This window comes from Dermacentor variabilis, chromosome 2 (genome assembly GCF_050947875.1).
Source record: "Dermacentor variabilis isolate Ectoservices chromosome 2, ASM5094787v1, whole genome shotgun sequence".
Lineage (NCBI taxonomy): Eukaryota > Metazoa > Arthropoda > Arachnida > Ixodida > Ixodidae > Dermacentor > Dermacentor variabilis.
Window position 1 is genome coordinate 95,870,156 of NC_134569.1, and position 14,349 is coordinate 95,884,504.

Consider the following 14,349-nt stretch of genomic DNA (forward strand, 5'->3'; position numbering starts at 1 on the left):
GCCATTTGTTAGCTTGGCCGGGCCTATATTTACGCTGCGAAACCACAAATAAAGAATTTATTATTCGCCGATGTTCTAAATGCTTTCTACCCGCGTCCCAGATCTAATCACAAAACAGTCAGACTTGTTGAATAGAAATTACACCCACAATTACACCTTCATTCTTTCATTTACTACGTTAAATTTTGTCCTCAGTATCACTGGCATTGAAATCCAGCGGCACAGCCTGTTAACAAATATTATTGTTCCTGAATCGAAGGCACTAAAAATGCATATATAATACAAGAGTAGTGCGGGTGGTGGTAGTTAACACCCGACATGAGCAGTGACCACAGATTGCCTACTACTATTGGCCTGAGCGCACTCTACTTGCTCTAGAAAAAGCAATGTCTTTTTTTCTCTCTGTCTTGTTGGCTATATTATAGTGGTCAAGGCTGTGCCATGCACCCACTGAACTTGGATGGTGACTTGGAATGACACATGAAGCCAATGAATCGCTTTGCAGATACACATTGCTTTTGTAACTTGTTTTCGCTGTTTCAGTGTTAAGTGAGTTGCTGCGCGAGTTGAACAGCACATTAATCTTGGAAAATTGCCTGGAGGGTTTGTGCATTCAACTTCACCATTATCATCGTGCTTTTTTTTGTGAATAACAACATTAATTACAAGCACACATCATTGTGTAATCGATGATGCAAGGGGGTTAACATTCTAAAGCAAAACGCAGGTCCTGAGACAGATTATACAGCACCCCCACCAAATGCTTAAGCGTTGCATGAATAGCTACACAAATAAACATGCATACAAATACTAGAGAAGAGCTGCATGAAAGAAAATGTACACTGGCAAACACTGGAAGCCCACAACTTGGCATGAAAAGCTAAACTGAATGCAACACACAACCAAATTTATGCACCAAGGAGAGCAACAACCATGTTCCAATTATCACATTTATTAAAAATCCAATTTATTCAAAGAAAGCAATAAGTTTTCGTACAGCAGTATACAAAGTTGGCCTCGTGCCTGTGTTTTACAGACAAATTAATTCAATCACGAGTAAACAACACTGTCCTGAATGATGATGAGTTGTGAGACACAGAAGAAAAATCACACGTTTTCATCAACACACGTAACAAACCTGCACACACCGAGAGTTACAAATACTCACAGATCCCACCACACAGTCTTGGGCAGCTTGACGTGATGAATAGCACACACTTTTTAAGAACAATGTGCTGACAAAGCTCAGTCACTTCACATTTCTATTAAATGCATGCAACAATTGGCAACCCAAAAGCAAAACACCTGCATCAACTTTTCCAGCTGCAAACGTGCAAGCATCCCAGCCCGTGTATTAAAATGTACAAGATTTGTTGAACAAATCATGTCAATAAATAAAGAACAGGAGTCATTCTACAAGAAAAAAAAGGAAGTAAATAATAATAATAAAAAAAGCCATTACAATTGCTTACTGCAGTATATGTGCAACTTGCAATTTTGACAAAGGTTGGAATATCTTGCTTGAAACTGGTATTTAGAATCTTTGCACGGACATATTGCACTACAGAAGAAGAAAAAAAGAAATTAAGAGGCAGCCACAAAAATGTATCTGAATGCACATGAAGTTGCACTAAGTCGCAGGTTGTGTGACATATCACACCATTGGAAAGATACTCAAACCAATACGCACACAAGAAATGCAGGGACCCAGAGCGTTTAAAATCAAGAACAACATGTGCATATTATGTATGAAATGGTTAAAAGTATGTAACTAAGTGCAGCAAGCCCAAGAAAAATTCACACCAATTGAAGGGACAAATATCAGCTTGCAGTGTAAAAATGTGCAATTGGAAAATGCTCACAGCATTAAAGAAAGAAAAAAAAAAGCACAGTCACAACTAGGAAAGTCTATAACGTGCTCTCATAAACTAAGCTTTAGCACCCTTAGAGTGACAAAAATAGCTCAAACAAATCACGTGAAAGGGCCGGTCTTACAAGTCACAGGGGCAAACGTTCACCTTTCTGATGGAAAATGCTCAATCCATAAAACCAGAAGTGCTTCTTCAAACTTCTCTTTCATATAAAGAAAGCAACTGCACCAAGCAACTAATGCAATCCCCACAAGGAAAAACAATAAAAAAGTGGTGAGATGATTTGGAATTACAAAATGAAGGCCACATACTCCCAAGTTGTGGTGTCTCTGAGCATACAGCATGAAAGTCATTACACAGGTGTGGAAGTGAATGTGCTCGCACAACAAAATACCAAACACAGTGGGCACTCCTAGGAGATGCGAGCTACTCCGAGAGCATCCCGGAGCATGAAGTCACGCAAGGCCCAGAGGGCATTTACAGCGTTGCCATGGCTTCCAACGCCATTGCCCAGCCAATGGGTGGGCAGGCGGCTAGTGTCATAGATGGGCGTATTCTCCTTGGTGGCTTTGAGCTGGGCATCCCAGTTGGTCACGTGTTTGCTGTCAGGTTGTAAGTTTTCGATGTACCTGCAAAGAAGATGGCAAGGACAAAATTAAAGCGTTAGTGAGAGCTAAAAGTTTGAACTACTGATGAAAAAAACTTTTTTTTTTGCCAAAGTAGAAATACAACCTATATAGTAATAGCCCCCCCCCTCCCCCAACCAGGGTTAAAAAAAAAAAAAAGAACAATGGAAAGAAAAAAATTCTGGCAGAATCTATCTCACGATAAATGTAGATGCTAAAGTGACTATCATTGAAGCAATGTAGCGACTTGCCATAGTGCCTCCAATGAAATGCTTCCTATATGAAGCCATGTTGCAGCTGAGTTCACCACTCGAGCTTACCACTTAACACAATGTGCCCCTTAGCAGTGCTGTGAAATTCGCATGTGATGCCTGTGCGAATATATCTTCGTACAAGATTGTCTCAATATGTATCTCACGGGTTCGAATTCACCCAGAACTGAAGAAATTTTAAAGGAGTTTTTTTTTTTTGTCATTGAAGAGTGGCACATACATAGTTGCACACAACCAGTGTCTTAAGCAGGCGTGACAGGGGTTCACTGAAGAGCTGCGCATACCCAGTGACCCAAGTTGGTCTAGCGGTTGGTTTGGAACCCTATTACCTCAGCAAAGCGTTACGATACTGTACCCATTAGAACATGACCTATACAATATACAGTGATCCAAGTTGCCAGAAAAACAGAGACTCAGCCCGATAGTCCTAAAAGCATGTGAAGTTTCTAAAAGATGCTGATTGCATTAAAATAAAGGAATAAAGTCGTCACATTCAGATCCACAAAGGTGGTCATTATGATTATAGGCATTTCAGTGAGATGTGCCACGTTGCACTTTCTGTGTAACATGATTACTTAGTACACTGACTGATAGCCCTCTCAGAACAACCTGAAGTGGCACGGCTTGTTTAAATTTGCCTTGAACAAGTGGACTATTTTATGAAGATGTAAAAACCAGCCCCTTCGAGCTTAAAATGCACTTTGTACATTACAGTATGAGCTGCAATTACAGAGAGTGTCTTAATCAGCATTCAAACTATTATGACTTTGACTTTTCTTAAATGCTATCAGAAAAGAAAGGTTGGTGCTATAATGCATTAGGCGCACATCCTTTGAGAAAAAGATTGCTTGCAGGCCTTCATGTCAATTCTGGACTGCAGACAGTGAGGGAGCGCTAAACAGATGCTACCCTTAAAGGAGAACCATGTTGTATGCTATATTTTCATACACTGTTCTAGCCCACAGCAAAAAGTTATAAAGAAAAGATCAAACACTAGTTCTTATAAGCCATAATAGATATGTTAACTTGCACTAAGGCTAAGCAATGATGGCAGTAGCATTTGGGTTACCTTCGGTCATACAGCATGCACAATGAAAGAAGCCTGCAAATGTTTACAGCCATACACTAAACATGCTTTCTCTACATTTCAGCAACCAGAAACAAATGAAAACTAAAGTTGACCTATGTAATTCACCAAGACTCACTGATGCTTAGCCACCTTTGACAAAAAGGATTCGGATTATGGGAGAAATGACATCAAGGCTTTAACTATAGTATTGCTCTCAGTTTACTATACTAGACGCTAACTGCTGGCTATTGAGAAAAATATTACCTCCTTCGAAAGTAACTTTTCAAAAATTTCCTGATCTTGTACACTGTCTGCACAGTAGGTAGAGGAGGCAAGATTGAAAAGTCACCTGATGTATGCATAAGTATGAAGAAGTTTGTGCGGGTGAGGAGGCGGGGCCACAAAGATTGGTTCCAGGGTCCGCTCTGGAGGCGGTGGCGGCAATCCAGGAGCTGCATCGCACACATAACAAGTAAAAAGCATACAACACTCATCCCTCGGAACTGACATGGCATGTTTCGGGACCCTAGGAGAAACCGACCGTGAATCTTGCATTAAAAGGCAACAAGTGTACAAGGCTCAAGATGTATGAGCACTAAAGATTGTCTGATATTCCCAATGTGGCACTTGTTTCAGAAGTTTCCTATTTGAAGACAACATTTAATACGCAGTTGACTTGCGTTAATTCAATGTAGAATGAAATACACCCACAATCACAATTATGCACTATTATGCATTAATTTATGCACGTTAGGTTTTGTTCAAAGGGACATATACGACCCGAACAGCCACATGAAGAGAACATGGCCCAGTCACCCCCATGGTTTTAAGACCAGTGCTGCAATTTAATAGCAATACACAGAAGCCTAGATAAAAAATGTGGGCATGTCCTGACTAGTAACACCTTATGAATGTTGCCTCATCAGCCACTTAGTTGAGTTCTATCCTCTCGGAAGCCAAATAGAATACTAATACTCTGACCTGTTTGAATTATGGCCTCAGAATGCATTGAAAACAGTGAGATAGCTGAAATTTTAAAGTCCGTTTGAATCAACAAGAATTTTGAACTATCCAAGTTTGAAAAGTATAAGAAATGCCAATGATATAGCAGTGTGCTTCAAATCGTGCGACAATAATACAAGAGATTCTCTTGCACACACACAATAAAATGACGGTTGCAGAATTAGCACACAGAAAAAAAAAGAAAGAAATGAAGAAAGAAAGCTCTATCTCTCTTTACACAATGTTAATTGTAAGAGCAATACAACAATAGACAACAAATTGACAACAGAACATATTGCTGCATTATCTGCTGTGTTCTGCTGTTGTCCTGCTTCCTGCACTCTGCTGCTAACTCAATATTACTTGTACTTTAGCACCTATCACAGCAGGAGCAAATTAGATTTAAAAACACCCACAAATAAGTGATTTAATGTACACACTTGCTGCCAGTCTATTTGATACAAGCTAAAATACCTAGAAATCACAGACACAACAAGCCTGCACAGTATTAGGTTGCCCAAAGCTACACAATGTATACCAACCTAACTCAATTTAATGGAGCATGCAGATCCAGTTTTTAAAAAACTGCCTTTCAAAACATGTTTCTGTTTCTTTCACTCCACAAAGATGACAGCAAGTCATTCTTGGTCACTTTAAGCCAATAAACTTGAACTTAATTGTCGTAGTGCAGTAGTGAGATTGGTAGAGAACTTTTTCATTCTTCGGGTTAAATGTTTTAATACTAGTGGAGAAAATGAAGGCAATGCTTCCTTTTTTTTAACTTCCCACCAAAACCTAAGTGCTGTTACGTTAGTATGCTAGTGTGGTATCATAGATTTCAAAGTATTTTCTCTTATCTGAGGCCTTTTGGCTCCAGAAAAGTTTGTGAAACTTGTTAGGCTGACTCTTCAGTTGTCCTAGAAAGCAATACATGCAAAACCCACTTTACCATAAACAATAAACTTGAGATGAGCATACGCCATCAAAATCCTCGACGTCACAACAAAGTGTTGTGGGAAATTCCCAGGGTGGTGCTGCCACTGGTTTTTTGTTTTTGCTTCTATTCTGAGCTACCAAGCCTCTTTTCATGGTAAAAACAGCCATTATGTTATTTTTCTTTGGCGTCCCTTTAACTGCTTTTCTTGTGCTATTCAGCACAACTTGAGTAGGAAATAATAATAAAGAAGTCAGTTATAATTGCTAGTTTTATTATGAAGCATTATGCACACATTGAACAGTCCCAAAACGACATCTCCAGCATGCAAACATAACACAGATACAAGTGGCATGCAGGATAAAGTATAAAAACCCAATATAACCTTACTAAGGTCAATCACTACCTATCCACAGGGGGTAGATTAATGAAACCGCTGTTTTATCAAAGTGCTGAAATTAATTTTTTATAGCACCAAAAGCATGCTAAGAGACCAAGGTAAAGTAATATACAGCAGGATCCAAAATTAGAGCACAAAGACCCAACCTCAGTGGGATGCGACACATGGCCAATTGTGAAATTTCAGAGAGAGCGATGTTTATCAGTGGCACAAAGTCAACAAACTATTTAACTAGCACTGCTTACACTCTCACTTATTTAAATAGTTTTGCTTGTTTTTCTTGATGTCGGATACTATGTATTTCCTGCAAAACATGACTCTGGCCGGAATCATTGGCCTAGAAAGGGTTGAAAGCAGAGTCGGTCTTCTCCAGAACTGCTGGAAGCTGGAGTCATGAACACATGCAGCCATAGGTCAACAAACTAAGCCGAATTTCCTCAGAATCCCTCACAAAATATATTTTTTGTTTAGGGCCTCACTCGGACTCAGATTTATGGGTCGGTCCGAGTCTGAGTGGGTTGACTCGCGAGTGAGCTTCCCAGCCTGTGCATGCAGCCCGCCACAGGGCATGCTGCTCATTATGCTCGGCTGCACTGCACTCCCACAGTTGCCTACCCTGAGAGGGGTGTGGCTGCAGTGGCATGTAGTAGTGGTGGGGCGGGGTGAACGGCCCTGGGTAGCCCTGCTGAGCCATCATCGGGTGCATGGGAGAGGACCCATAATGGTGGTGTGGGGGTAGGGCATGGTGGGGGGCCGCTGCCATGGGCGCGGGCGACGCTACAGGAGGCGCCGTAGAATAAGGCACACCCGCTGGACACGGCAGGCCCCACAAGCAACGAGCAGTGCAGACAGAACGAAACGGAGTAAAGGAAACAAAACAAAAAACAAACACGCACTTTGTATGAATGGTGCAATGTTTCTCACAAGCACAGTGCGACATTGTGACCCAAAGTCAATGACCACTGCCTTATATGGCGCGATGAAACATCATATACTACAGATCCTCACAGTGCTGAATTCTTTTTTTTTTTTTTTTTTTGCTTAGTATATTTTGTACAAAATCTGAGAAGCAGCTATTACACGAATAAACATGCAAGGGCTATCGTTACATTGTTTGTTTCTTCTTTGCTTAGGACTTTTAATGAAACTGTGCCTGTCCTTGTTAAATGAAAGTACTGTACCATACAGGCTTATATAAGATGAAATGAATGACACCAGCAAGCACAAGGCACACTGACAGGAGACAGTGCCTACGATTTGGCATTCAATAAGTTGGTTTTATTGCTTGCTTCACATAATGATGATGCTTTTAGTTGCTTGAAGTTGGAAGCGCACATTTTACACAAATTAAGGTTCAAAGATATTTTTCTTCGTTTTTGTATTGCTCAACGCTGGGAGTGTGGCTGTAACACATGTGTGGCTATTAAATGAGTATGCACCACACTCTACATTAACTAACTTTCAAATTTCTTTGAGTAAAGATTGTAGCTACTCTATACCAGTTGTGCTGAATAGATAGAAATGTAGCAATGGATGGAATCCAAATAGAAACAAATACAATAAAAGAGTGCCTGTATCAACAAAGACTACTTTCATAATTGAAGTTAGTGCCAGCAGAATTTCTTACCAAGATGACTAACACCTAAGAACTCAGCGATCCAGTGGCATGGCCAGGGGGTGGCATACCAAGCATGTGTCCCCTCCCCCCACCCCCCTATTTTTGTGTTACTATGTGGCCTGCCAAGCTCCCCTCCGGAAAAAAATTTTTGGCTACACCACTGCAGCGGTCTTACATTTTTCTGGGCCATTGACTTCAGATGCACAACAAGCAAACGGAAAGCATTCTGGAATACTACAAAACAGAACACGGGGACAAAAATAAATGCTCACCAGCCATGTCTAAAATGCATGCTTACAAACAAAAAACACACAGTTGTGACAACAAACAATGCAAACAAAACACTAAGCATGCACATCACACAAAAGGGCACCATTTTCAAGGCTAGAACCAGACGTGCATGTGCTGTCATGGCTGATCCACTGAGTCGCAACAAACGCATCAATACGAGGTGTGAATGGTCCTTTACAAACTACTACATTTGCACAAATACAATGCGAGATTCTTCTGTGAAATTATACAGCTCGGAAAAGCACTTCCTGTCATATTCGTTACCATGCTTAGAACAAAACGTGATAAAAAAAATTATGTAGCAGAATGTGGTGAGCTCAATCTTCAGGCAAAGTGTTGTGAAAAAGACAACTTTTCAATGACCTTAGGAAAAATAGTAGTGAGTAGGATATGTTTCAGCAAAGAGGCAAGAGTAAAACGAAATGTAAAGGATGTGCAACAACACACGAGTTCAACGGCCTGAACTGCTACCATGATGCCTGCCTGTGCACGCTCATCTGGTGTGAGCATAATCGACCGTGCTAACGTATATCTAGCAGCACATTGCATAGTGTTAGAATGTTATTGCATGAGAAGCAATTCTTTCCTACGATGCGCCTCTGTATATGCTACTGCACAAGCCCAGGTGGTCCCACGCAGGCATACTTTGCTGTGGTGGACCACATCTCACTATGCAACAGCTTTAGATTACAGCAGTGGTTGTCTTATGCACCATTACCTCACATTATAATTTCCATTGTATAGTTTGTAATTGTCTGGCTGGTAAGCCATAAACATCCCCAAATATTATATATGTGCAAATACAGTGATTGGAGGTATTTCCACTGCTAAGAGCCAAATAAAATTATACCAACATAAGAATTTGAGGTAGAGAATGATTTACCTTCAGTTTAGTTCCCATTTCAATGTATCATGACATATTATGCAGACATTCCCAGCTCCGAAGTACACTGCCTGCACACTGAGGGTACCGTAGCAACTCTCATTCCAGTTTCACATCAATTATGTCAATGATTGGTGGACAGGCATTACAGTAACAACGGAAATGCGAGTGAAATGGCTGCGTGGTCATGATTATCAACTTACCTGCCGTGGCTGGCGAGCCAAGGTTTTTCCTGGAGAGCATCATATTCCTGTTCTTCGCTTCGGGCATGACTATGCGCCCGGCGACCTTGACGTGAACCTCCCTCACATGTCGCAGCAGCTTCTGAATGTTCGGGAACGGTCTGAAGGAAACAAAGTGGCGGACACAAATGATGCAACAGCTGCATCAAGACAGTGAAATGACATCTGATTTAACTAAAATTAAATTCAGAGATTTTATGTGCCAAAACCACAATATTATTGTGGGGCACGCCATAGTGCAGGACTCCTGACTCATTTTGGCCCCAACCGGTCCTTTAGTGTGTACCTAATGCATCGTACATGGACGTTTTTGCATTTTGCCCCCTGCAGAAATTTGGCCACTGCAACCTGGATTTGAACCAGTGCCCACGGACTTAGCAGCGTAACACCAAAGCCACTCGGGCACAGCGGCAGGTTAATCCTCATCTGAATAAACGGCGCAGCCACACTCAATGTCTCTGCATGTAGCCATGTCATATTATGCCACATTATGCCGTGTTATGCCATGTTATTCTTTTACAAGAGCTTTCTAATTCTTAAACTTCCATAAGTGCATTGAGAGTGCAACAATTCTGCATGGCTACTGAGACCCTGAAATGAAATGCTGTCTGCACAACACACAGCGCCACATATCCTCTGAGGTCGTGCTTTTGACATGCTGTAGTTATCACTGCTTGCCACCAGAGAAGCAAACTATATTGTCCTTAAGCTCAAATGCATTGCAATAGCAGAATTTGTTCAGCTGAACAAGTTTTTGCCGTGATAGCTGTGCGTACACAAAAGCCAACAACAAAGCAGCCACCGGCCTTTGCACACCAAGGTAGCACAAGTGACTACCAGATGAAGAAGGCGTCATGAGCACCACCTTTGAAAGGGGGCAATGGGACAGGCTACCAAGTTCGCTTTTACCTTTCTGGCATATCTTAATTTTTCATTGCATGTTTTCTCTGCCCTTGTGCCACCAAGCCTCCAGTCACCACTTATTAGTCTCCCAACACAAAACTTTCCCCCACCGCCCCTGAAACCCAAAGGCCTCTGATAGCCCAACAACATCCACATTCATTACTGGATGGATAATGCGACATTATAACAAAATCTTAATGCCTGATATCTAGTGACATCACGTGTGGACACCACCTATATTTTCCACATGACTGACCGTCATTATCAGCCTAATCGCCGAGATCTCCAAATGTGCTGCACCTGAACCCACGCTAGACCAACAAATTGCCCCATCTCATCACTGTTCTATACTCACTTGGGTTTGCTTGGCGTCCAGTACGATGAGCTGATATACCACATGTTATTCATTTTCTACTTTACATGACTTGTTCAACTCCACTTGCTCCTGTTTATATCAACTACATCACCTAGCCATGCTTGAGCTCTAATATACAGGGACATAGCAGCATGTAAGACATAACCCTGGCAGACTGAAATGAAACATGCTCTCTGTTGTTACCAGCTGCAATGAATGTTTGCTCTTTTGTGCATAATATAAGGTGGCAGTCCCTCATTAACCTCCAAGTAGATCAAGCATCCATGATGGCCAAGAGCTTGAGCACCACTCAGTTAAAAGTGAAGATCTCTAGATCACCTGACCACAAAAAATAGTTGCAATTGTATTTGTGCTGAAAATTCAAATTTGGAAGGACACACATTGAAGCATGTTGCAGCCTAAAACTTATGAGTATAAACTAAGCAATACTGAGAGGTTGTCTCGCTTATGGCTGAAATGAGCTGCGTAAGGAATGTTACTTACGGGACTTGTTTCTTGACACGTGGACAGTTTGCCCAGAGGCACTGGAACTCGTTATTGTCTGCAAAAACACCTGAGTGTCACCTTTAACTGGTTGACAAATCCAGTGACATGCACAGAAATGGAAAGGACAGGGAAAATTGTGGAGGATGTTTGGTTGCAAAAAAACCTTGGGAAAGAGCAATGAAGTACAGTGCATGTCAGTCCTAAAAACAAGACAAACGCATTTTACAGACCAAAAATACCAATATGTGTTAGGGTACCTAGAACTGGCAGCGGGAAGCCACAACTTGTTTTTACATTTTCTGTGCTCAATTCCTGAAAGATATCATTCTGTAACAGTGCTGTAGGTGACGGCGTGTAGAACTAAGACAAAGTTGTACAAGGGGGACAGCAGCTAATGAATGATTGCTGCTAGAAATAAACAACATTTATAAAATTCCTACCATCATATGCTCGATAATTACACTGCCAGCAAACAGCTGCAGTGCTTGTCCACTGCATTCCTTAAAGTAGTAAGGCCAAATCATTTTGACATCTCCTAGTCATGAATTCTGCATTACAATAAATGGGGGACTGTTACAACTGCGCTTCAGAGTAATTTGTAGCATTGCTATTAAGGTTTATCATGAGACTAAAAATATAAGTTAACGAACTAGCAGTGATTTCTTTAATTATTTCAAGAAGGTGAATGACATGGGTAAAAGTAAATGCTACAAGAAGCCCTTTGAAGAAAAAGAAAGGGATGAAAGGCTGCTTTGCATGTGTGCTAGTGCTAACTGCGAAGCAGACAACTCTAAAATCAAACAAAGCGCATTTGCTTCATTCTGCCTACATTCATTATGCCCAATAGGACTTGTGCGAAAAGCAAAGCAGAGTAACCTAGGTGAACACAGTGCAACAGCGAAGATGAGGATTAAGGAATGCAACACGTGGTGTTGCGTTTCTTAGTCCTTGTGTTTGTGCTCGTGCTTGTATCACATTTCAATGGTGCGATGCTGCTGACAACCCCACAAGTAAAAGCGCTGCACACAAACAAACATTACTGCCATGCAAGAACTTAAGACGCTGCCATGCAACAGGGGACAGTGGGAGGGAAAGGGGTAGAGAAAAAGCAAAAAATACGCCCGGAGGGGTGGAGGCCATCAGGGTCGTGGACGAAAACGGGAACACTCACGCTTACCCTTGAACCCCAAATAGGACTGGTACACCTGTCCATTGGGGTCCTGGGCCAAATGGTCCACCAGGTCCTGCTGGTTGTCGTAGCTTGCGTCACAACCGTCCCACTGACATTCATACACTGTGGTCGAGAGGGTGGCAAAATCACCGGGTGCAGGAGTCATGCTCCCCGTGGATGACAGGGAACGCGTGGCATCGCGGCTGCTCTCTCCTCCCCCTGCTCCCCCACCCACAGCGTGGGTCGACGAGGAGGCTGGGCTCTGGGGAAGGCTGTCGTTGGTGTCCTCCTGGCTGACATTGAGGCGAGATGCCCGCTCCTCGTAGTCGGCCTTCTGTGGTGCCTGCAGGTTGCGCCACTGCCGAGCAACGCAGGCAGAAAGCCAAGGAACAGATTTACATTACACTGAAGGCAGATCAAAGAGAAAGTGCCTAATAAGAGACAGAACACATAGTTCCCAAGCTCACTTTTGGTGCAATTCTACAGCCAATACCATCCCTGTGTGCCCTCCTACCCACTGAATAGATACCAACAAGAAACATTCATTTAACTTAGATTGATAGACTGCACTTTGGTGCAGTGTATGCCATTGTGCCATGCTGTCCTTTCTATTAAAGTACTACGACTGACGACAAAGGCTTCTGAGGTATGCAGGACATGAACAGTTTTAATTTCACTACATTTTAAATTTGTAACTTCAAATTTAGAGGCCTCAAAAAGAAATAGAGATTTCACTCTTACATTTTATTAGGGTGGATGTAATGACCATGAGGAAGTTTAACATTCCCATGGTTCCTACATTCCAGACACTTACATGGTAAGGTGGGTGTGCATCCAAACTAGATGGCACACTCTGCTTATAAGGAGGTTTGTTTGAAATGAGGTCGGGCTCTCTCTGATCTCTGTGGCACTAATCCCAACAGGCAAGAGCATAAAAGAATGGAACTATTGCTATCACTGCAGATATTATATACCTATATGTTGGTGACTTTAATTCACAGGGCTGCTCCCTTCCTCTCTCTTATTTTATGGCATTCTTTAACATTAATTTGACATCATGCACTTTTCTCAGACAATATATAAACTGTTCTTAGCGGCTGTTTGTCAGGTCCTGGTGATATCATGATTAAAGAGATGCACACCCTGCCCAAGGGCAAGCTTGTAGTTCTGTCCTAAAAGCAGTCAACAATGGAGCAATAAGAAAGTGAGCGACAGACATGAAATGTGTGTAAATTAGCAACATGCTTCATGATGCAATGCAATTTCATCGGTGGCAATGGGCCTGTTCAAAAACTATGAGTGCGGAAACTATGAGGATTGAAACTACAGAGGTGCAGGCTGAAGTGTGCTGCTGCCTTGCGCAACCTTGCTACAAGGGCAAAGGCCACAAAACCCTTTACGACTCATAAATCCACCCAAGAACATACTTAAAAAAAAAAAAAAAGAGAATCTTACAGCATGCAACATCAAGGTTTCTATTAGGGAATCACTCGAACAGTGGGCTTCAATGACTGTTACAATGATTTCTTTCATGGTTTCAGTACTTTTTTTTTTCCGAAGAGTGACAGTGGGGTTTGTTACGAAAGTTTGAAATGCGCTTGGTTCTCGTGCATCCACATCGTGATCATGCTCATCCTCAACACTACTAGTTTATTTTTAAGCACTCTGTGCTGCACATCTTCAGTGGGCTGAGAAGAAAAGTATTGTAACAGTCAGATGTGAAATATTTTGTGTTTGTCTCCTCTCATGCTCATCCTGTCTCTAACTTTGTAAGTTAAGAAAATACTGACCTAGGCTTGTTCCCAGAACTTGTACACAATGTCCCCAAAGCATGGGCATCAGTGAAAAATTGTTACCCAGTTAAAGGTTACACCACCAAGGCAAAATCCATTAACAACAAAGCATTTTTTGCAGTCTTCCTCCTGTCCGGTGATTTCACAAATGAAGTTAATGCCAGATGATGAAGGACAAAGGCTGCCTTGGTTTCACACAGGGCAAGCCACTTCATGAGAACATCCTGATCTGGATAAAAACAAAACAATCTTCAATTGCTCTAGAAGATCCATGCCATTAAGATAAATGGATTGCAGGCATCAAGGTGACCTTGCAAGTGATGCAGTGGTAGTCATGAAGTTGAAAAGGTACTAATTTAGGCTTGTTAGTGTTAAGTAGAAACCCCGTCAGAAAAAAAGGAAAGAAAGACAA

General features: G+C 41.8%; 1 protein-coding gene across 7 annotated transcripts in view; it reads right to left on the minus strand.

Moving 5' to 3' along the window:
• Window positions 1-932: 932 nt before the first annotated feature.
• The window catches only part of polybromo (protein), a 109,206-nt gene continuing 95,789 nt past the window's right edge, over window positions 933-14,349 (minus strand). For 5 of the 7 annotated variants that reach the window (XM_075681366.1, XM_075681369.1, XM_075681368.1 and 2 more), the window contains 6 exons: window positions 12,145-12,502; window positions 10,971-11,028; window positions 9,170-9,309; window positions 6,790-6,984; window positions 4,188-4,290; window positions 933-2,500 (listed from right to left, as the gene is read on the minus strand). In XM_075681366.1, the coding sequence (XP_075537481.1) occupies window positions 2,284-2,500; window positions 4,188-4,290; window positions 6,790-6,984; window positions 9,170-9,309; window positions 10,971-11,028; window positions 12,145-12,502 (1,071 nt within the window). In that variant the 3' untranslated portion in view covers window positions 933-2,283. The remainder of the gene's footprint in view (window positions 2,501-4,187; window positions 4,291-6,789; window positions 6,985-9,169; window positions 9,310-10,970; window positions 11,029-12,144; window positions 12,503-14,349) is intronic. The other 2 variants (XM_075681367.1, XM_075681370.1) reach the window with 2 other exon arrangements.